Source organism: Alosa sapidissima, chromosome 15 (genome assembly GCF_018492685.1).
Source record: "Alosa sapidissima isolate fAloSap1 chromosome 15, fAloSap1.pri, whole genome shotgun sequence".
In the NCBI taxonomy this organism is placed as follows: domain Eukaryota; kingdom Metazoa; phylum Chordata; class Actinopteri; order Clupeiformes; family Clupeidae; genus Alosa; species Alosa sapidissima.
The window spans coordinates 35142999-35168629 of record NC_055971.1 but is presented as its reverse complement, the minus strand read 5'-3'; the positions used below and the strand labels follow the sequence as shown (position 1 = coordinate 35168629).

General features: G+C 42.2%; 1 protein-coding gene across 1 annotated transcript; it reads right to left on the bottom strand.

The window, feature by feature from the left end:
• Positions 1 to 3626: 3626 nt before the first annotated feature.
• Positions 3627 to 25377, bottom strand: kcnj13 (potassium inwardly rectifying channel subfamily J member 13). Its single transcript, XM_042063513.1, has 5 exons — positions 25342 to 25377; positions 19815 to 20010; positions 18732 to 18873; positions 14847 to 14992; positions 3627 to 4241 (listed from the first exon to the last, which is right to left on the bottom strand). Exons 2-5 carry the CDS (start codon positions 19996 to 19998, stop codon positions 3628 to 3630), a joined length of 1086 nt encoding a protein of 361 aa, XP_041919447.1. The 5' UTR covers positions 19999 to 20010; positions 25342 to 25377; the 3' UTR covers position 3627.
• Positions 25378 to 25631: the final 254 nt, after the last annotated feature.

The window sequence follows — 25631 nt, the reverse complement described above, 5'->3', positions numbered from 1 at the left end:
CATAGATTGGTAGGAAACTTATTTGATGGAAATCAGACAAATGCAGATCAGAACAGAAATACACTAAACTGATGATGTAGCAGTAAATACACTAAACTGATGATGTAGCAGTAATTACAGTTCCCCTAGGACATGATGATTGGACAAGAGATTTAAACTACAACCCCAAAACAGAAAAAGTTGGACATTGTGTAAAATGTGAATAAAAACAGAATGTAATAATCTGCAAATCTCTTAAACTCATATTTAGTTGCAAAAAGGACACAGACAACATATCAAATGACAAATTTGACTATTTCATGGAAAATACTGTATATGTTAATTTTGAATTTGATACCAGCAACATGTTTCAAAAAAAGTTGGGACGGGGGTAACAAAATGCTGGAAAAGTTGTGTAATGATAAAGAAAACAAAAGGAAGAATGTTTCACAACTAATTAGGGAACTGGCAACACGATTGGGTATGAAAAAGAGCATCTCAGAGAAACAGGGTCTCTTAGAAGTAAAGATGTAGGGATATTTATCACTCTGTGTAGACCTGTGTGCACAAATGATGAAACAATGTCATTTTAATGCTTCTTAACATGAAATTGAGTCCATCATCTACAGGACATAATATTATTAAAACATTCAAAGAATCCAGAGAAATCTTTGCAAACAGGGGAAATAGCTGAAAAACAAATTGGATGACCGTGGTCTTTTGGACCTCAGATGGCACTGCATCAACACCAGACCTGTTTTCAGACCTGTCATTGTATTGGCTCAGGAAAACCTCTGATAACCATTGTCTATGTGCCCAGTTTGATACTCAATTCAAAAATCTCAGCCAAAATTGTAACAGCTAAATTTGTATTGAGACATGATACAGAAAATACCACCCTCTTATCTTGGCCTGAGCTTGTTTAAAATGGACTGAGGTAACGTGGAAAAAGGTCCTGTGGTTAGACCAATCAAAGTTTGCCATTCTTTTTGGAAATCATGGACTCATCTGGGCTAAAGAGAAGAGGGCCTATCCAAGTATCCAACCTATCCAACTTGTTTTAGTGCTCAGTTCGAAACCCAACATCTATGACGGTGTGAAGGAGCATTAATGCCTACAGCATGGGCATCTTGCACATTTGGCAAAGCACAATCAATTCTGAATGATGTATACAGGTTTTGAGCAACATATACTGCCGTCCAGGCAATGTCTTTTCCAGGGACGACCTTGAATATTTCAGGAAAACAATGCAAAAATGAATTCTGCACATATTTAAATAGTATTTCTCCATAGAGGAAGAGTCCAGGTGCTAAGATGGCCTCTCTGCAGTCCAGATTTGTCAAATTAGGTGCATAATGGAATGAAAAGCATGACTAAGAATACCCCATACTGTTGAGCAACTGAAATCCTATATCGGGGAGTAATGGGACAACATTTTATTCTCAAAACTGTAGCAAATGGTCTCAGTTCCTAAACACATTTAATTGTGTTAAATGAAGAGGTGAAGCAGCACAGTGGTAAACATGCTCCCGTCCCAACTTTTTTTGAAACATGTTGCTGGCATCAAATTCAAAATTAACATATGCTTTCCATGAAATAGTCCAATTTTTCATTTTCAACATTTGACATGTTGTCCATGTCCTTTTTGCTGCTAAATATGGGTTTACAAGACTTGTACTGTATATTATCACATTCTGTTTTTATTTGCATTTTACACAACATCCCAACTTTTTCTGTTTTGGGGATGTACGATAGTGTTCCATGGGCATGATATCTAAACTACGCTAGTGTTCCACATGGGCATGATATCTAAACTACACTAGTGTTCTACATGGGCATGATATCTAAACTACACTAGTGTTCCACATGGGCATGATATCTAAACTACACTAGTGTTCTATTGGCATGATATCTAAACTACGCTAGTGTTCCACATGGGCATGATATCTAAACTACACTAGTGTTCTATTGGCATGATATCTAAACTACACTAGTGTTCTATTGGCATGATATCTAAACTACACTAGTGTTCCATGGGCATGATATCTAAACTACACTAGTGTTCTATTGGCATGATATCTAAACTACACTAGTGTTCCATGGGCATGATATCTAAACTACACTAGTGTTCCATGGACATGATATCTAAACTACACTAGTGTTCCACATGGGCATGATATCTAAACTACACTAGTGTTCCACATGGGCATGATATCTAAACTACGCTAGTGTTCCACATGGGCATGATATCTAAACTACACTAGTGTTCTATTGGCATGATATCTAAACTACGCTAGTGTTCCACATGGACATGATATCTAAACTACGCTAGTGTTCCACATGGGCATGATATCTAAACTACGCTAGTGTTCCACATGGGCATGATATCTAAACTACACTAGTGTTCCACATGGACATGATATCTAAACTACGCTAGTGTTCTATTGGCATGATATCTAAACTACACTAGTGTTCTATTGGCATGATATCTAAACTACACTAGTGTTCCATGGGCATGATATCTAAACTACACTAGTGTTCCATGGACATGATATCTAAACTACACTAGTGTTCCACATGGGCATGATATCTAAACTACACTAGTGTTCCACATGGGCATGATATCTAAACTACACTAGTGTTCTATTGGCATGATATCTAAACTACGCTAGTGTTCCATGGACATGATATCTGAACTACACTAGTGTTCCACATGGGCATGATATCTAAACTACACTAGTGTTCCACATGGGCATGATATCTAAACTACGCTAGTGTTCCACATGGGCATGATATCTAAACTACGCTAGTGTTCTATTGGCATGATATCTAAACTACACTAGTGTTCCACATGGACATGATATCTAAACTACACTAGTGTTCCACATGGGCATGATATCTAAACTACGCTAGTGTTCCACATGGGCATGATATCTAAACTACACTAGTGTTCTATTGGCATGATATCTAAACTACGCTAGTGTTCCACATGGGCATGATATCTAAACTACACTAGTGTTCCACATGGGCATGATATCTAAACTACACTAGTGTTCCACATGGGATTGATATCTAAACTACGCTAGTTTTTCAGCCGCCACATTTACACTCTCCCGCACCCTGCTCACACACATGAGCCCAGCACCCTGCTCACACACTGCTCACACACACACTCTCCCGCACCCTGCTCACACACATGAGCCCAGCACCCTGCTCACACACTGCTCACACACACACTCTCCCGCACCCTGCTCACACACATGAGCCCACCCTGCTCACACACATGAGCCCAGCCCAAGATGATTCCGGAGCTCAGATCTGCGCTGGTTTCTACATTCAACTGATAAATCAGGATCACACACACACACACACACACTGCCAAACTGGTACACACACACACACACTATCTCTCACACACATTCACAGTAACACATAATCACTCAAATACACAACACACACTCCCACACACTCATGCTCTCACACACCCTCGCACTGTCCCTCAGCCTGCTAAAACACACAACACACACTCACGCTCTCACACACACTCTCCCACACCCTGCTCACACACACTCATGTTCTCAGACACACTCTCCCGCACCCTGCTCACACACACAACAGACACTCATGCTCTCACACACACTTACGCTTTCACACACACTCTCCCGCACCCTGCTCACACACACTCCCGCTCTCACACACACTCTCTCCCACACCCTCGTGCTGTTCCTGAGCCGGCTCTGCTGCAGTGGCCAGTGTGGGCTCTGGTGTCCAGGGCAGTGTTTGGAAGCAGTGGTTGTCATGGCAGCGGTGAGCGGTCTCCGTGGCGAAGCGGCGGCCGTGCAGGATCTCCGTGGGCAGGTAGGACGTGCGCCGCTGGTGGGTGGAGCCTGTCTCCTGGGAGGCGGACAGGAACACCACCAGCTCGAACTGTGATTGGCTGCTGGAGGTCAGCGCTTGTCCCAGGCGACTGCTGGGGGTCAGGGGGTGGCCAAAGGTCAGAGGTGACAGGAAGAGGGGGCAAGGTCGTGACCCCATGCCCGGCACCCGGAAGTCCAGCTCGGTCTGCCGCACGCTGTGTGTGTGTTGGTCTCGCTCCAGCAGCACGGCGCTCACACACACGTTCTGCAGCGGGAGGCCCGTGGTGTTACACACACGGAACACCACACACACCTCGCCGTCCAGCTCACACACACACGCCTGGCGACTGAACACCAGCTCCTCGCACCGCTTGCCTGGACGGCTGAACTTGGCCACCAACGCACCTGGACAGGGAGAGAGAGTGGTGCACATCAGGAGAGTGTGTGTGTGTGTGTTGTTATCACAATACCAAAATTATTGTTTCGATACCAAGTCAAGAATTGATTTGATTTGGGCCCCCAACACCTTGATTTACTTATTGACATTAAACACCATGTTCTATTCTCTACACCTGACTAACTTATTCATCTTTCAGGTATACAGACCTCACTGTCCTGTATCTGACCCTAGGCAGATGGGTCAGGCCCTTGAGTCGTGGATCTGCTCGAGGTTTCTTCCTATATGTATCTCCAAATTCTAGGGAATGTTTCCTCACCCCTGTTACCCATGGACTTCTTTTCTTTTCTATGATTGTCTACCACTCTGTAAAGTGCCATGAGACATGTGTAATGTTTTGGCGCTCTATAAGTACAATTAAATTGAGATTTAATTGACACAAACGCAGTGATGCCTACGCCACTCTACTAGCCTCATGAGACCATCCTGATCTCGCGAGCTTCAGGGTTTCACTCGCAGATCAGTCTGGCAACTTTTCGATAAAGAGAAGTTGGAGCAGTTCACCAAACGAACGTCCAATCAGCGTTGGCTTTGAGGCGGGTTGAGGTGTGACGCAACGAACAACATGACGGCATCCACAGATGAGATGAGCATAGCTATCGTGCAAGTTTTATTCAAATTAGAAAGTATTCCTGGGTAAGCTGAAGCTATGAGTCTCAGCCATGCAGCTGGGAGGAATGAACGACACAGACATATAGCCTACTTTCTTCAGAAGTGTAGGGCCTACCATGAAAACTTGATGGGAATTGTCGTTGATTAGGTTCATGTCACATACAAATGGTAAGTTAAAACATCTTAACGTTAGTTATGTTACCTAACTTAATTGTATGTTAAAAAAAGGCATTAGAAGAACACTTTGTTCATCTAATTGGTTGATTTGGCCCATCAATAACCAACAAAGGTGGTGATAGACAGATGGTTTATCCAATCAGCTAACCAGTATTTCCGCCTTCCCAAAATTTCTTCAATGAAAAGTTCCCAGATGGATATGCGGAGCAAATCCATCTGGCGGAGTCAGGTTATTACTCTACTTCATATATTATGAAATTCATATCAAGTGTATGAGTGAGTATATAAGTGTATGTATTTTGTTAAGAATGTATAGTATTTTATTATCTGTTAGTAGTTACGAGTAGCTAAAAATATTTAGTCATTTGAATACTTTTGAAAATTATTACACATATTCATTTTAATTGTTTTTTAAACTATTACACTTATTAATCGAAATTGATTTTTAAACTATTACATTTATTAATTTTAATAGATTTTTAAACTATTACATTTATTAATCTAAATAGATTTTTAAACTATTACAGATATTAATCAAAATAATTTTTTTAAACGTATTAATCGCAATTGATTTTTAAACTATTACACTTATTAATCTAAATTGATTTTTAAACTATTACACTTATTAATCGTAACTGAGTAGCCTGGCTCCACCCACCTAGATCTTTCAGGCTCAGGACAGGGAGTTGAGAGCGCTCTGGCTACCGCCTGCAGGACGGAGACATCACATCCATGCACGACTTCACGTTACATGTCTGGGGATGACTAAAGTATCTATCTATCTAGTCTGTTAGTCTCTCTAGCAGTAGCTGCATTAGTATACCGTAGTCTAAGGCAACATATCATACAGTTTATGAAGTTGTGCGTCTAGGAGCAAATTTGCTCATAGACGCACAACTTCATAAACTGGGAAAAGGGTTGTTAACGTTAAACTCAAAATGTAGGCCTATGTGCTACATACATTTTGAGTTTAACGTTAATGTATAACGTTACAAACTAGGAAAGGGATTTTATCAAATTCATGTTAGCTGATGTGATGCTTGGTGTAATGTTAGCAAAGTCGCTGTTCTTAGCTTCTAGCCTATAATGCGCATTTCTTCAGATAACTGTCATTACTTGATGCATGTAACATGCTCTAAATAGGCAGTGGTTTATTTAACGTAGTGACGTACTTATTATCTGTTTTATCAGAAACACACACACGGCCGAATTGGGACTGAACCGGCTTTTGGAGCTGAATACAATGCAATAAAACTAGAGGAATGTTAAAAACAGACCACGTAGCATTTGTTTAAGGTTGTCAAGAAGTGACTACTTAATTTGCAAAGCAAAACGATCTAGCTCTACATTGCAGAAGAATTAAGGATACTGCTTCTTCATGACTTGTTTAAATGTCATTGTAATTTATTTGACGCATGCTCGCGTTTAAAAGTGTCACGCATAGCTGTCCCCGATGTTACAGCAGCTCCTTGTGGAAACAGCAAAGAGTGCACATATCCGATGAGATTTCTGACGAGGAGCAAGCTCTGCCTCACCAGAGCCTTGTTTATTAATAAAACAATGATATAGAATAGAAACATCTGGAATCAAAAAACATGAAGCACGATTTAGTATGGTAGGGTAGGCTATTACTTTCTTGTAAGTCTCAGCGTTGCTAGGAGAGACTAAACATGAACACGCATTAGCGACTTGTTCTACAACTACACAACCAACTTCACTCACTTCATATTTTCACAAATCACATCCTCCAAATGCATTACACTAATGCTGCATAGACATGGACCTTTATACCGGGCTAGGATGTGCTGCTTTCACATCTACGGTGTCATTTTCTTAATAAACTAATACGACGTTTTAATGGGCATATCAAAACATCATCAGAGTAGGCCTATAGGCTAGCTTAAGATAAATTGTTCAAACCATATTGTTTCAAAATATTAAAAACTAATAATAGCCAAAAATACTAAATGAATCGCAATGCATGCTGGGAAGCAAAACTCAACATGAAATAAAGTACATGAAACATAACTAGAACGCATTGACGTTATATCCACTCGTTTTCTTGGACCTGCTGTGATCAAACAGGGACAGCCTATAAATGTAAGCCTTTTCTCCTGGAACATTGCAGATAAAGAAAAATGTATCGTTTTCTCTAGGCTATGAATGCTCTTTGTAGCCAACTTTAAGATGAAATAAATAGATTCTGATGTTTCTATTCTATATCATTGTTTTATTAATAAACAGTAAGGCTCTGGTGAGGCAGAGCTTCTGCTCCTCGTTAGAAATCTCATCGGGGCTTCCGGTGACGACATGCTTTAAGCAGCAACCTAAAAGTTGAGCTCCGTCCAACCAAATACTAAATAACCTAACAAACTTCTTAAAACTCGGCATTTCATCCCGAATTGACAATGGCAACATCTTCAAGAAATAGACCTGCAACTAAACAAGATGCGTCGAAAGAGAAGAATGATAATTTGAAATTAAATCAAAATGCGGGTAACGATAGTGTTAGCCCAGAATCCAAAATACTAGCCGAGCTAGAAAAGCTAAGGTCAGAAAACCGGGAAGGACATAATCAGACCAAATTATGCCTTACGAAACTGGAAACATCAATGGAAGAACTGAAAGGTGAAATGACAAAGCTAGAGAAAAGAACCAAGGAGGCGGAAGATCGTATAAGTGCTGCCGAAGACGATGGGAGAAGGTATGAGAGAGCTATACGTTATCTGTTACACCGAGAGATGAACCTAACAGCTAGATGCGAAGATTTGCAGAACAGAACAAGACGTAACAATCTGAGAATCTATCGGGTGCCTGAGGGTAGCGAGGGGAAAAATGTGAAGACATTTGTCAAGGAGCTGATTCAGTCTGTTCTTAAACCAATGCCTGACGTGAATATGCAAATAGAGAGAGCACAGCTCTATAGCCTCCAAGCCGAAAAACCCCAATGCTACTCCTAGGTCGTTAGTAGTCCGATTTGTGGATTACTCGGTCAAAGACAAGATCCTTCGACAAGCATGGAGTCAAAAACTAATATACAAAGACGAGCAAATATACTTCGACCACGACTACTCTCCGGAATTGCAAAGGAAGAGAACACAAGTGCGAGAGGTCATCAAACAACTAAAGGAGAAGAACATTAAAGCCAAGTGCCTCTATCCAGCGCAACTGAAATTGACCATGGAAACAGGGGAACAGACCTACCCTACGCTCACAGAGGCTCTTCCAGTCTTGGCGGAGTATGACATACATCCAAAAGTAGACGAAAGAGCTAAGATGGAGGGCAAGATGTCCCGCTACAGGTGGAATGTTGTGGGTGAGAGACGTGGGGAAGATGCAGCGGGAGTGTTGCCTTCTGCGGATCTTGCGGCCCTCTTTGACTAAGAGTGAGGTCAACGCCGAGACTTTTCTTTGAATATTTCTGGATATACTTAAGGTTAGGATTATTATTTCTTCCTTCTTTTCTTCAATGGACGGAACTCAGCTGAACTGTGAGTGAATACGCACAATGAGCAGCAACCGCTCCACGAACTGGACGACAGCAGCCAAGACACTTTGTGTTAATCCCACGGAGGAACTGTCACCATCCTCTGCCCAGGCTACATCGGGATATGGTTTGCTTAGTTTAGAGGCCAATGTTCTTTTCTTTCTCAGTAGGCCTACAGCAAACCATTTGGGTATGTGGAAGTGTATTGTTCTTATAGTTAGACGTTTTATTTTATGTTTGATTTGTTACTGTCACCTTGAGATTATTAGTCTAGTTACTGGTGGAGCTTTGTTAACAGGTAGTTTAAATGTTAAGAATGAGTGATATAGGTAGGCTTAAGGATAGGCTCCAAACATGTACATATAACTGGTATGAATAGTCTTAACTGCATTAGCTATAATGTTAAGGGCTTAGGCAATCCAATCAAGAGGAAAAAAATACTTAGCCAACTTAAAAAATTACATTGTTCTATAGCAATGATCCAAGAAACCCATCTGTCCGAAAAAGAGCATTTAAAGCTTAAAAGAGAATGGGTAGATCAGGTGTTCAGCTCCTCTTTTGAAAGGGGGAGAAAACGGGGCGTGGCCATTCTCTTTAATAAATCTGTATACTTCAATCATATAGAAACGGTTAAAGATAAAGATGGCAGATATATCATTGTAAAGGGGGATATTAGTGGCACAAGAGTAACACTGCTCAATTTATATGCCCCAAATGAAGACTGTTCTATCTGTTTTAAAGACATAGCAACTTTATTAGCAGGCACAGTAGAAGGGATTGTGTTAATAGGAGGCGATTTCAACTGTGTCCTGAGACAAAATATGGATAGGCTACCTGCAGAAGTGGGCTCAGTATCTAGAAAAGCTACTACACTACAGGCTATAATGAGCGAACTGGGCTTAGTGGATGTATGGCGGCGCTTACATCCCAAAGAGAAGGACTTTACTTTTATGTCACAGGTACATGGCAGTTACTCCAGGTTGGACATGTTTCTAATATCTGGACCAGATCTGTATAGGGTCAATGAGTGTAAAATAGAGCCAATCACCATATCAGATCATGCTCCAGTCACTTTAAAAATAAATATAGGGCCAACCAAATCATTTAAGTATTGGAGACTTAATGTTTCATTGTTAAATGACGAATTAATTAAACAAGAAATACACAAGGAATTAACAAATTATTTTGAGATAAATGAAGGTGATACCGTCTCTCCAATAACTCTGTGGGAGGGGGCTAAGGCTGTGATGCGGGGCTGTATTATTGCCATTTCTTCTAGATTGAAAAAGCAAAGGTTAAGTCAACAGGATAGGCTAGAGAAAGAAATTAAGCAATTAGAAACAGAACATCAGCAATCTAAGAAACAAGAAGTATTGCATGCATTGAAAGAGAAAAGGAAAACATTGGATGACCTACTAACTTACAAAACAGAGGGGGCTTTAAGATTTGTAAATAGAAAATATTATGAAATGGGAAACAAAGCAAGTCGCTTGTTGGCTTTCCAATTGCGGAAAGCGCAAAATAGCAGGACAGTTCACAAAATAAAAAGTCCAGACAGTGACGAAATCTTAACACAACCTACTGATGTTACAGAGGCTTTTGCCACATACTATAGAAAGTTATATGAAGAGCAGCTGGACCCACACAAAAAAGACAAGATTGAGTCTTTTTTTAGATCCATCAAACTGGCAAAACTAACATCAGAAGAGGCTGACATGCTGTCATTGCCAATTACAGAAAAAGAAATCAGAGACAATATCTTAAAACTTAAAAATAACAAATCCCCAGGAACAGATGGTTTCCCAGGAGAATACTACAAAACATTTATAGATTATCTGACCCCAATCTTGTGTAAGGTCTATAACCATGCATTAAATAAGGGAGATCCGCCTGGATCCTGGTCAGAAGCGATAATTAGTGTTATCCACAAAGAAAACAAGGACCCAATCCAATGTACCTCCTATCGTCCAATCAGCCTCCTGTGTGTTGATCTTAAAATTCTTACTTCAATTATAGCGAAAAGAGTACAAAAATTCATACACAAACTCGTAAAACCGGATCAGACAGGTTTTATTAATAATCGACAAGGAGTAGACAATGTCAGGAGGGCTTTAAACCTGCAATGTATTGCAGCCAAAAGGAATACCCCTTCAATGCTTCTCAGCTTAGATGCTGAGAAGGCATTTGATAGGGTTGACTGGTCCTTCCTCTATCAGACTCTCAGATATATGGGTTTTAATGACACATTTATTAATTGGATAGGCATATTTTATAAAAACCCTAAATCTAGAGTTAGAGTGAATGGGCACTGCTCCAACTTCTTCCCACTGGGACGTGGCACCCGCCAGGGAGACTCTTTATCTCCTTCTTTATTTGCCTTAAGCATAGAACCATTGGCTGAATTAATAAGGACAAACCCCCTCATACTGGGTATTCCTGATGAGGGAATGATTCAACACAAACTAGCTCTATTTGCTGATGACATATTGTTATTCTTAGAGCGTCCCATGGTTTCTATCCCTGCACTTCTAAATAGCTTAAATAAATACAGTGCAGTGTCAGGATATAAGATAAATACTAACAAATCGGAAGCAATGATGATAAGTGGTGAATGGCCGCAGCAATTAGATGACTTGGTCTCCTTTAAAAAATCCAAACAGGGATTTAGATATTTAGGTGTTATTTTGACACCAAAACCAGCACAGCTTTACTCCTCCAATTACAACAAATTAATCGAAGAGATCAACCAAGATATAAGTAGGTGGGATATGCTACCTCTGTCACTTTTTGGCCGAATAGAGTCAGTGAGGATGAATATCTTACCTAGACTCCTTTTCTTATTTCAATCTCTGCCTATTCATGTGCCACAATCAACCCTTAAGCTTCTCGAAAAACGTATATCAAAATTTATTTGGCAAAATAGGAGACCCAGAATACGTCTAAAAATATTGATGGCAAGTAAAGAAAAAGGAGGCCTGGGTCTACCTAATCTTAAAATGTATTATTTAGCAGCCCAACTTAGAGCAATAGTGGCATGGGTGACCACAGATGAAGAAACAGGATGGCTATCCATTGAACAGAATTCCTTACCAGGGATACCAATATCTACTCTTCCATTTCTTAGTCAGCAGGCTCAGAAAAAAAATAAGAATTAATAACATCTGGGTCAAACACACACTTAAAGCCTGGAGCAGTGTCCAGAAGCAATTAAAGGGGTCTATGCCTCTATCAAGAGCAATGCCCATTCTTGGAAACATTGATTTTCTCCCATCTTTGACAGACTTAGCATTCAGAAGATGGGCGGAGAAGGGGCTGGTTATTATAAATCAGTTGTTTGAAAACAACACATTGCGATCATTTTCACAACTTCAAGATAAGTTTGACTTGCCCTCATGTGACTTGTATAGATACCTACAAATACGACATTATATCACAAAGCACACAGATTGGGATAGTCTAAAAAGAGATCCAACTGGGGTTGAATGGTACTTTATACATATATCTCAACAAATGGTATCAACAAAGCATCAAGTATCACATATCTATAGGAGTCTTATGAAAGACACATCAGATAATACTTTCCATATAAAAAGTGAATGGGAAATGGAGTTTAATACAATTATAGATGATGATACATGGGAAGATATATGTCTGGCAAGTCATAAAGGGATTGGAAGTCAAATGTGGAAAGAATTTGACTGGAAGGTGAAAATGAGATTCTTTAGGACCCCTCTTAAGGTATCAATGTTCAAAAACAATGCCCCAAACACTTGCTGGAGAAACTGTGGCATGGTTGGGGACCATACCCACATATTCTGGGACTGCTCCGTGATACAGACATACTGGAAAGACATTAAAAAGGAGTTGGACAAAATATTTAGGATGGATATTCCTCTGGACCCTTTACTTTTCATACTGGAGAAAACACCTGAAAACCTGCTTTCTAAGGACCAAAGCTACATGTTTCACATCTTGTTAATGATTGCAAGAAAAATGATCACTATTAATTGGATGAAGCCTAGCCCTCCTACAATAGCTCAGTGGATACAAAAAATCCAACAGGTCCATACAATGGAAAATATGACTGCTATTTTACAGCTGAAAATACCTTTGTTTGTAAGAAGATGGACCCCTGTTATTCTGGGCCTTGATTTAGAATAATCTAAACATACCGTGTGAATGCAATGGTTTATCTATCCTGCCTCTATGTAATCAGTATATGTGTTGAATGAAGCTCAACCACAAGGTGACTCCCCCCCCCCTTTTTTTTTCTTTTTATTTTTTCTCTCTTTCCTCCTTTTCTTTTGGTTGTTTTTAACCTCTGTTTTTAACCCTGAGAGTGTGTTTAATGTGTGTGTGTGTGGGTCTATGTTTGTATTGTAATGCTAAAATTGCTTGTAATGTTCAGTATGGGCAATAAAGTTCAAAAAAAAAAAAAAATCTCATCGGATATGTGCACTCTTTGCTGTTTCCAGAAGGAGCTGCTGTAACATCAGGGACAGCTAGGCCTATGCGTGACAGTTTTAAACGCGAGCATGCGTCAAATAAATTACAATGACATTTAAACAAGTCATGAAGAAGCAGTATTCTTAATTCTTCTGCAATGTAGAGCTAGATTGTTTTGCTTTACAAATTAAGTAGTCACTTATGTTGCTAGACAACCCTAAACAAATGCTACGTGGTCTGTTTTTAACATGTCTCTAGTTTTATTGCATATTCAGCTCCAAAAGCCGGTTCAGAGCGCTCTCAACTCCGCTGCTATGTGTGAATAAACAAACGTCCTCCCCATGTCCCCGGTATAACGTTATTGTTGGGACCAAATGCAAATCCGGGGGACGTCCCGTGTTTGTCGGGACACCCCTTGTTTAAGCGAAATAGAAAGTAATACTAGGAATCTCTGATCAATGTGATTGGTAAGGCTGGACAAATGATTCAAGTTAGTGCCCGTCGCAATACAAGTGTTGGAAACAAATCCCAATCATGAGTCACCACTCTATTCACTTGGTGAATGATTTTTCAGGCTAGTAATTAGCCTTCAGTCTCATGGTTTTAGGCTAGTGAAAAATAGTGGATAAGGATTAGATACAAATAAATGTGCAAAAAAATCTGGGATCATAGGTTAATTTATTAATTTAGTTAGCACTACACAAATGACAGACATGACCTGAGATAACAGGATAGTTAGCAAGGAACTCTCAAGAAGTAAAAGTTTGCCAAGGTTTAGTATAGCCTTTTTCTGAAATGACATTAAACCCAACAGTAAGGTAGCCTGGGTTTTCCCATGCTGCCTTACGCACAATTTTATTCACGCTGCTAGGCAGCCTGGATTCTATGGACTCCGTTTTCACCTCAACGAAGGAACCAATCACAGAACGGAGGGAGGGCAGCAAGACGATGACGACACACCGAAGCCGTTACGAGCTACGTACAGACGCATTTGATAGACATTCGTAGCGCCCAATCAACGGCTCTGGGCATTAATAAACCACGTTTCAAATACAAGAAAATGAATGTCTAGTTCCTAGAACCTCAATGAGATGAGGTCTGACATTAGCCAGGCTAACAGTAAGGCCTAAATAACCTAAATCCCATAGCCTAGGTAGGTTAACAGCACAAACTTTAGAGATGCAAGTGAGCAAATCAACTTGACATTAGCCTATTATTATGTGTCACCATAGCATCACATTAGCCTATTATTATGTGTTGCCATAACATCACATTAGCCTATTGGTGTTCATTGGTACATCACTCAAACTAGCAGCCATGTCTCGCTGTTTATGGCACATGATTTGTGTGTGTGTGTGTATGGTGTGTGTGTGTGTGTGTGTGTGTGCGTGTGTGTGTATGGTGTGTGTGTGTGTGTGTGTACCTATGGTGATAGCATCAGTCACCAGAGCCACCAGCATCTGCACGGTGTGTGTATGGTGTGTGTGTGTGTGTATGGTGTGTGTGTGTGTATGTGTGCGTGTGTGTGTTTGTGTGTATGTGGTGTGTGTGTGTATGGTGTGTGTGTGTGTGTGTGTGTGTGTGTGTGTGTGCGTGCGTGTGTGTGTGCGTGCGTGTGTGTGTATGGTGTGTGTGTGTGTGTGTATGGTGTGTGTGGTGTGTGTGTATGGTGTGTGTGGTGTGTGTGTGTGTATGGTGTGTGTGTGTGTATGGTGTGTGTGTGTGTGGTGTATGGTGTGGGTGTGTGTGTGTACCTATGGTGATAGCATCAGTCACCAGGGCCACCAGCATCTGCACGGTGAGCAGCAGGACGGTGTGTGTGTGTGTGTACCTATGGTGATAGCGTCAGTCACCAGAGCTACCAGCATTTGCACGGTGAGCAGCAGGACGGTGTGTTGGCAGTTGGGGTTGGGGTACACGGTTCCGTAGCCGATGGTCAGATGCGTCTCCACGGCAAACGAGAAGGCCCCACTGAAGCTGTGGAGGGGTGACACAGGGCACATGGGTGAGTGTGTGTGTGGAGAGTGTGTGTGTGTGGAGTGTGTGTGTGTGTGGAGAGTGTGTGTGTGTGGAGGGGTGACACAGGGCACATGGGTGATTGTGTGTGTGGAGAGTGTGCGTGTGTGGTGAGAGTGTGTTTCTCTGTGTGTGTGTGTTTGTGTGTGTGGAGAGTGTGTGGTGAGTGTGTGTGGCAGGGCCGTAGTCACCATAGACATTGAGGGGGACGTGTCCCCCCCAATATTCAAATATGACCAAAATGTCCCCCCCAATATTCGTACATAGAAAAATAAAGAAAGAATAAAGCGCTATACTAGGCCTACAGGAAACCAACACGTATCTGAAATGTAATCAAACGTAACTAACGCACAAATTAGTGACCTATGGTTCCAGAGTAGCCTACACCCCCTGAGTGGTTTGTCCTGGTGATTTTCCGTTTTTCGTTAGTGGCGTGCGCTATCAAAAGCTTCCATTTACTGCACCCTACTGCGGTGAGGTAGGGCTGTCAACAATATCGCAAAAGCTACCGGAACAATTTTCACAAAACTTCTTGGAAAGGTGTAGCACAGGCTAAGGAAACCCCATACATGTTTGGAGCGATCAGACTGAAAGGGAACATTTTCATATTGTAGCCTATTCTCGCAATGATGGCGAAAGTGAAACGTTTTATTTTAAATGATGAATTTGTGCAAGCCTGTGTCATTTCTTTCATGTCTTTCAACATATAAATAATGCATTCATATGCTAGTAGTAATGCCAGAAATTACCGTGTATAGGCCTCTTAGAAATGATTGTTGCATCTTGCATATTATTTAGATGCGCACTCAATCGCGCATCCATGCAGGCAAAACGTGATCAAATGTGGCGACGTTTACAATATGTGCCTTGTTAATGTGAATCGCGGACAATAACCAAAGAAAGGAATTTGCACCTCCATTCACCAATTAAAGGCTGTAGTAGGCCTAGTGTTTCTACATGTTGGCACAAAACGTAATTTCTGTCAGAAGCCAGTCTATAATGCATACAGGGGTAACATGAGGTGAGTCAGACAGAAGAGGGGCCTGTCTTAGTAGCCTATTCCTGAATCCTGTCCCTTTCAAACTACGTTAAAATTGTGTGATTAGCCGCCAACATAATAAAATCTAAATTAAAAGACAAAATCTTATTAGGCTCCAAACCTATGAGTCTAAGCCTTAGTTTAATCTTCAGGTGTAAGTAATAAGTCAAAGAACCACATTCTGTGTAATATAGAGGTTATCAAAAGATACTCTAGTTTGTAATTTCTTTTAAAGTATACATTTTGAACACAAATGGAGTCATGGGTCCAGGGATGGACCAGAAAGCCTCAGACCCCACCACAGATTTGGTCCCCCCCAATGTTGACATCATGACTACGGCCTTGGTGTGTGGTGAGTGTGTAGGTATGTGTGTGTGTGTGGAGAGTGTGTGTTTCTGTGTGTGTGTGTGGTGAGTGTGTGTTTCTGTGTGTGTGTGTGTGTGTGTGTGTGTGTGTGTGGTGAGTGTGTGTGTGAGGTGAATGTGTGTTTCTGTGTGTGTGTGTGGTGAGTGTGTGTTTCTCTGTGTGTGTGGTGAATGTCTGTTTCTGTGTGTGTGTGGTGAGTGTGTGTTTCTGTGTGTGTGTGTGTGTGTGTGTGTGTGGTGAATGTGTGTTTCTGTGTGTGTGTGTGTGTTTCTGTGAGTGTGTGTGTGTGTGTGGTGAGTGTGTGTTTCTGTGTGTGTGTGTGTGGTGAATGTGTGTTTCTGTGTGTGTGTGTGTGTGGTGAGTGTCCTGAGGCTGCTCTCTAATTGACTGCAATATACTTAAGTTAGCTGAATACTTGCAGTAGAGCTGGATAGCTGTGTGCTTGCAGTAGAGTTGGATAGCTGTGTGCTTGCAGTCCGTTAGAGCTAGCCTTCTCCTTCTGTTCCGAGTGTGTCCGTTAGAGCTAGCCTTCTCCTTCTGTTCCGAGTGGCAGGGACTGAGCCTCAGTCATTGCAAGCGCCTCTGATTGATTAATCACCACTATGTGGATACTGTTTTCAGAATTGATTTAGATTAAGTGTTAGTTAGTATAATTTGTATTTTAGTATATTTAGCATATTCTTTATCTTCTACTGTCCTTATTGCTTAGTTGTGTTTTTATATTATATACTTTAATTACTCTTTCTGCTGTTAAAGAATGTGTTTGTATTGTCTGTATGCTGCTGAGACCTTGAATTTCCCCTGGGGATCAATAAAGTATCTATCTAAAATGTGACCAATCAGAGAACAAATCATGCGTGGGTTTGTTTGTAAAGAAAGGTTGAAGCTCACGTGTGTTTGTTTACATAATTAGTTCAGCTTTAAAGGAGAATTCTGGTGTGATTTTGACCTAAAGTGTGTTGAAACATGATACCGAGTGTGAACGTATGTCTCATAGCTCACCTCGGCTTGTCCCCTGCACTCAGAAATCTGGCGCTAGTTAGCCAATGCTACCAACAGTGTTTCTTTGCGGTGCCTCGGGCATCGGCCAAGCCATGCAAATAAATCACTGTTTTACACCATTTACGAGGCTCAAAGTAGCTCCATACTTCATTGGTAGACTTCCGAGGGCCTTGACATTTAAAACGAGACATTGAGAACTTGGAAAAAGCACTGGTAGCAACTGAATTCCGGTGTGGCCCTCAAAAATGAAAAAAAAAAAAAAAAACATAGTTTTAACAGTGGTATTCATAAACTGCAAACAAAACTTTTATAATTATATTATTTTGGGTTTTTTATGCCTTTAATGAGAGGACAGTGGAGAATGACAGGAAGCAAGTGGGAGAGAGAGTTGGGGTGGGAGCCGGAAAGGATCACGGGGCGGGAATCGAACCCTGGTCGCCGGCGTACAGTGCAGGTGCCCCAGCCAGTTGCGCCACAGCTGGGGCCATAAACTGCAAACAAAACTTTAAACAGTTTTCCTGAATCCCTTCAAATTGTAAACAAAATGAAAAATCTGTCAACATTCTTCTTTCATGCATTTTTAGACAGGAAAACAAGCCGGTCTACTACCTCTGGCTTGAGGCTTGCCCACTTACATGTAACAATGCCTGTAGCAGGGACAGAAGTGTCTTTTGGCCAGATTACTGACCCTTGGGAAGTTTGGTTCGTGACGCATCCACCACTGAAGTGGATCAGTGTCTGTGTAACCCTCAGAGGTCAGTAGGGGGTCAGGGTAGGTTGCCGGGGGTTAGGGTAGGTTGCCGGGGGTCAGGGTAGGTTGCCGGTGCTTAGGGTAGGTTGCCGGGGCGGAGGCTGTGCTTCCTCTTGACACACCTGCACAGCTGGACCAGGCTGCTGTGCTGTACTTTTCTCAGCAGTGACATCAGCTCAGAGACATCAGCTCAGTGACATCAGCGCTCAGTGACATCAGCGCAGTGACAGCTCTTTTCCTGTCTGGGTCAGTGTAGCTTGTATGGAACCTGGGGGCACTGACCCCACACTGAACTACGGAAGCGCAAGGGGCGTGTCGGTGGTGGAAGTGTTTGTGTGTGTGTGTGTGTGTGTGTGTGTGTGTGTGTGTGTGTGTGTGTGTGTGTGTGTGTGTGTCGGTGGTGGAAGTTAAAGAGAAAACCGATTTTCATTCAAAACAAATCGCCCCAAAACGTCAAATTTGAGTTAATCGATAAAATCGATTTATCGCCCAGCCCTAGTGTGAGTGTATGTGCGTATTACTGTGTGTGTGTGTGTGTGTACCTGTTGAGGTTCAGGACACAGGGCATGTCCCTGAGGTCTCCTGTCAGAGGGTCAAAAGCTTCTGCTCTGTCCAGACCACCGCTGTTCCACACCAACACATACCACAGAGTAGCGAATACCAGCCACTGCAGCAGGAACGCACCTACAACCCACACACACACACACACACACACATTAAACACCAGCCACTGCAGCAGAAATGCACCTACAACACACACACACACACACACACACACACACACATTAGACACCAGCCACTGTAGCACAAACACACCTGCAACACACACACACATTAAACACCAGCCACTGCAGCAGAAACGCACCTACAACACACACACGCACACACACACACACACACACACACACACACATTAGACACCAGCCACTGTAGCACAAACACACCTGCAACACACACACACATTAAACACCAGCCACTGCAGCAGAAACGCACTTGCAACCTGGTACCCACAAGCCAGGAGGAGTATTTTACTGCAGATTTCCTGTGTGTGTGTGTGTGTGTGTGTGACAGAGAGAGAGAGCGAGGGAGGGTGTGTGTGTGAGACAGAGAAACAGAGAGAGGAAGATGTGTGTGTTGTGAGCATATATGGAAGTATGTGTGCGTGTGTGTGTGTGTTTCTTACAACAGAAGATGAGGATGACCCATCTCCAGCGTGTGTGTGTGTGTGCGTGTGTGTGTGTGTTTCTTACAACAGAAGATGAGGATGACCCATCTCCAGCGTGTGTGTGTGTGTGCGTGTTGTGTGTGTGTGTATGTGTGTGTGTGTTTCTTACAACAGAAGATGAGGATGACCCATCTCCAGCGTGTGTGTGTGCGTGTGTGTGTGTGCGTGCGTGTGCGTGTGTGCGCATGTGATTGTGTGCGTGCGTGCGTTTGCTTGTGTGTGTATGCGTGTGCGTGTGCGTGTGTGTGTTTCTTACAGCAGAAGATGAGGATGACCCATCTCCAGCGTGTGTGTGTGCGTGTGCGTGTGTGTGCGTGCGTGTGTGTGTTTCTTACAACAGAAGATGAGGATGACCCATCTCCAGCGTGTGTGTGTGTGTGTGTGTGTGTGTGTTTCTTACAGCAGAAGATGAGGATGACCCATCTCCAGCGGAGATTAAGCCACACCCCCATGAGGTCTCGCCGCACTTTAAGCCACGCCCTCGTTTGGCTGGTGGGGGCGGGGACTTGGTAGAGGAACCGCCCATCTTTACTGACCATTCGCTGGATGGACGGCATCAGAGGAGCCTTCGTGTCGACTGTCATGGCAACAGATCTCTGAGGGGAAACACACACACACACACACACACACACACACACACACACACATATACACACACAGGTAAACATACACACACAGGTAAACATACACAAACACACATACAGCAGGGGTGTGATTATTCCGTTTTTAAACGGAATTCCGTTTTTTCCGACCTGAAAATGAGACCCACGCAATTCGTATAGATCCTGTGTAACACAGGCCATTGTAATGTAGGCTATATTGCTGTATAACACAGGCCATTGTAATGTAGGCTATAACAGGCCGCTGACAATGACGACGGGTTTTGTGCTTCACATCTTTTTCCGAATATCACACCGCAAGTACGTTTACTACGATTTCATTGAAAGTGAAAGTAGGCGGGTTGATCAGCTGCGTTCTGAAGAATGCTTGATTCAGTGTGTGTAGCGAACTAGTTTTCTCAGCAGAAGCCATGAAAAGGTAAAGGTCAACAAATTGGTTTAAAAAGACATCATGTATGAATTTGTTTTTCTGCGCGTGTAAGCTGTGCTTGAAGTTATCTGTGACAGACTAGCCTAACCTTACAGGTTTTCAAAGCCTGTCTACCTTAGGCCTACTACATTGTTTAGTTAACACCTCGTCATTTCGCGTTTGTCCAGCCGCTCACCTCCGTGCACCTTGCGCCCCTTGTCTCAAACATATTTCAGGAAGCCATCTCACCAGGACAAAACGTAACGTTATGGCGACAGTGCTAAGAGATCAAAGCTTTGGCATACTTAGTAAACATTAGTCTTGCACACAATATTGAGCTGAATATTTAGTGGAAATAGCCTACTGTAGCATTGTGCTGATAGATAAAAAGTCGCACACTCGCACTCTCTCTCTCTGACACACACACACACACACTCAATCACACACGGCCTTGCATCATAGGGTGTCACGATTCTCCAAATCCTCGATTCGATTTATTTTTCGATTTTAAAGTCACGATTCGATTTTCAATCTTTTTATAAATATTACTATTAATGCATTCCTTATGTTATTTACTTTTTTTTGGCCTTTTCCTTTTCTGTTTCGGAAGGCTTTTTTTTTAAACCGCTTTCCAACCACAAGGTTGTAATGTAAACAAAACATTAGGCTAAACAGAGACGTGAACATAGTGAAATCAAACAACACAGAATGTTAATTTGATTGTTTCACCACACTCCGAAGAGACCCAAGGTTAGTATTCATGGAATATGTACTTATCAAGGTGCATTTTAAGCCTTAAAGTAATTTTGGACTGTAAGTAGATCATCTTTTCACTTGCTAAGTTAAGTAGGCTAAGTTAGTGTTAATTGATGTGAATGAACGACAAAATGCTTCCACACTGGTGATTTCAGAGTAGCAAGAGGGGCTTTGATTTTGGTAGGTTGATGTGTATATTTTAACTGGCTGCAGCCTAAAATTAGAGGAGTGTTGAAACCGCAGTTCAGCACGTGCGTGTGTGTTTGTGCGTCTTGGCATACATGCTGGACTTGACATTGGGGGTGTGGCTGCATCGTCGATTCTACTTTTGAGTTCGAAGTTTGAGATTGAGATGTCATTTCGAACACACACTCTTAACTCATACTGTATGTTCACACCAACACACACTCTCAACTCACTCACGACACACACACTCTTGACACCTCAATCCTTTAATGTGTATTGTGACTCATGGAAAGACTAACAGATCTAAGATCTCATTAATGATAACATGATGTAGGTCTGGACAGTTAATCAGACAAGACACACACACACAATACACACATTCTCCCCACACGCCCATCAGCACACACTCATCACACTCACACACACGCACACTCACAGACAAACACACACACGCTCAGACACAAACATTGGCCTTAACCTACATTCAAATGCAACATAGTAACAAACTCATACACAATCATTTACTCTTCACACACACAGGTGTGTGTGTGTGTGTGGGGGGGGGGGGGGGGGGGGGGAGACAGAGAGAGAAAGAGATGGTTTACCTGGTTTGTCTCTGGCGTTCTTTAATGTGTGAACTATCTCTCTCTCTCTCTCTTTAACACACATTAACATATAACTCACTCTCTTAAAAACACAAATGTTAACCAAATTAACAATAAAGGCAAAGAATACTATTTGGAACATTGGAAGAATGAAACCAAAACACAACACAAATGATAATCTATCTTGGATTATAGGAGATGAGTGCCTTGTAAGATCATTTCTATGATTGTGGTGAGCTCTACAGGAGTAACAAACTATCTCCAGATGTGAATGGTTGTGTATCCTATCACACAAACTCAATTACACACACACACACACACACACACACACACACCAGTAGGCTAGCCCTTCATTTCACAGCCTACACACACACACACACACACACACCAGTAGGCTAGACCTTCATTTCACAGCCTACACACACACACACACACACACACACACCAGTAGGCTAGACCTTCATTTCACAGCCTACACACACACACACCAATAGGCTAGACCTTCATTTCACAGCCTACACACACACACACACACACCAGTAGGCTAGACCTTCATTTCACAGCCTACACACACACACACTCACCAGTAGGCTAGACCTTCATTTCACAGCCTACACACACACACCAATAGGCTAGACCTTCATTTCACAGCCTACACACACACACACACCAGTAGGCTAGAACTTCATTTCACAACCTACACACACACACACACCCCAGTAGGCTATACCTTCATTTCACAGCCTACACACACACACACACACCAGTAGGCTAGACCTTCATTTCACAGTCTACACACACACACACACCAGTAGGCTAGACCTTCATTTCACAGCCTAGGCATGTTAGCAACACACACACACACACACACACCAGTAGGCTAGACCTTCATTTCATAGCCTACACACACACACACACCAATAGGCTAGACCTTAATTTCACAGCCTACACACACACACACACACACACACCAATAGGCTAGACCTTCATTTCACAGCCTACACACACACACACACACACACACACACACCAGCAGCCTAGGCATGTTAGCAACACAGGGCTTGAGAGCATTGACTGTATATATAGAACAAAAACGAAGCCCTGCGTGGAGTTTATCTGGGAATACTGAAGTGTTTCATTTGGTTATCTGGGAATACTGAAGTGTTTCATTTGGTTATCTGGGAATACTGAAGTGTTTCATTTGGTTCCTTGGTTATCTGGGAATACTGAAGAGTTTCATTTGGTTCCTTGGTTAAAATATACAAATACAAAAATATATAAATACGTTTTTTGCACAATATTGCATCTGCTAATAAACTTAAAGATGAACACAAACAAACATGATTTCCTGTGAAATCCCTGACTGCCTTCAACGTTAGCCTACTATTATTTGTTGACATCAAACCTGGAGAGGAACCAACGGCAGCTGTTCCCGCAGTTCACTTGCATGTTTTTTTTTTGTGTGTGTTTTTTCCAATTAGGCTACTGGTCATGTGACTTTTTTACGGCGACGCTCAAAATACATATCAGGAGAAACACCGGTGTGTGTGTGAGAGAGAGAGATTCTACCGAGTGTGTGTGTGTGTGTGTGAAAGAGATTCTGTCGAGTGTGTGTGTGTGTGTGTGTGAAAGAGAGATTCTGCCGAGTGTGTGTGAAAGAGAGATTCTGCCAAGTGTGTGTGTGTGTTTGTGTGAAAGAGAGATTCTGCCGAGTGTGTGTGTCTGTGTGTGAAAGAGAGATTCTGCCGAGTGTGTGTGTGAAAGAGAGATTGTAACCAGTGTGTGTGTGTGTGTGAGAGAGAAATTGTAACCAGTGTGTGTGTGTGTGTGTGTGAGAGAGAGAGAGAGATTGTAACCAGTGTGTGTGTGAGAGAGAGATTTTATCAGTGTGTGTGTGTGTGAGAGAGAGAGAGATTGTAACCAGTGTGTGCAGGGGCGCAGCTACCCATTTGTTGAGGGGTATGCAACAACAATATTGGTGCCCCCCGCCCCCCTCCAAAAAAAAGAAACACAAACAACTAGGCAACAAGTAAACAAAAGGCCAATAATTTACACTATTAGTGTTTATTAAATATATTTTTTGTTAAATGCTGCCAATTTGATGTTTAACTTGAGGAAGTATTAATAAATGGTGCATTTGTTCTCGGTTCTCATAACGTCCTTTTGTCAGCTGTTAGGCTACTTACAAAGGATAAGGCTGATCCAACTCTAGCCTTGTTTGTTTGCGCCACATTGACAACACAATAGTAAGTTATTACAAGGAGTCTTCATTGTTGGGATATGGAAACATGTAATGAGTTGTTGCTAGCGTGACATTTTTGTTTGCCATTAAAAGTGCAGTACGAGCATGGTAGCCACCTAGCTATCTGAATGGAATAAGCTATGTTTCAATCGGCATATGCTTAGCAAACGCTAGTCTCTTAATATGAATATTTGCAAGCCTCCAAGCACAGACGTCACACTTTAAATCCTACCTGTTGTCTTTCACCATCCACTTATTTAACTGCTGTCGCATCCCTTGACATGCCACCTCCTTTTCCCTCTGTCTTTTTCTATTTTTAGCCACCGACAGCTTTTTTGCTGTATCCATCTTTTTCCATAGAAAGCAACTAACTACTCATAGGCCTAACTGCTCGCTCAGCGCTCACGGCGCCCCCACTCCCTCTTATGTCAGAATTCTATAATGGAATCTTATGAGATAGGGCGCCTACTCTAGCCTGTTAGTCCTCTAAAATGTTATAGAACATTGAGGAAATGCAGAAATGATTTAGAAACGGACAGCAGTAGCTACATATAGAATATACCAAATATATATATATATACATATATATATTTTTTTTTTTTACCATCGCTTTGGCGCCCCCATGGCGTTGCCCCCCTATGCGCCGCATATAGCGCATACCCACTTTTTGCGCCACTGAGTGTGTGTGTGTGTGAGAGAGAGAGAGAGATATTGTAACCAGTGTGTGTGTGTGTGTGTGTGTGTGTGGCGGAGACGTTGCTACTTATACCCTTAAGAACTGAGTATTGTGCTTGTTAAGTTATATATCACTTAAGTTAAGTGACATTGTGAAGACCTGGTGCATGCTACTGGTCCATAGGTTTGCATATGTATTGTACTGCATTCTTAATATTTGTGTTCCTGTACCATTTTCTTCATGTGGACATAAATAAATGGTTAAAATGTGCATCACAGAGAGAGATTGTAACCAGTGTGTGTGTGTGTGTGTGAGAGAGAGAAAGTCTGCGGTTCTCAAGGTGAGAGTGTTTCTGGGGTGTAGGCATACTGGCAATACAACCGTGCAGGAGTGTGTGTGTGTGTGTGTGTGTGTGTGTGTGAAAGAGGCTCACCCTGTCTCGATGCGATGAGAAGTCCCTCTGTGGATGGACAGGGGCTCTGTGCTGGACGCATGGGAACTCCTCGGCTTTAAGAGTGTGTGCGTGTGCGTGTGCGTGTGCGTGTGTGTGTGTGCGTGTGTGTGTGTGTGTGTGCGTGTGTGTGTGTGTGTGTGTGGTCCTCGCACTGCAGGCTGGGAGAGCTCAAAGTCCAGAGTATCCAGTAAGAGATGAGTGCAGACACACACACACACACCTTAACATTCATACACATATGGACACACACACACACACCTCAACATTCA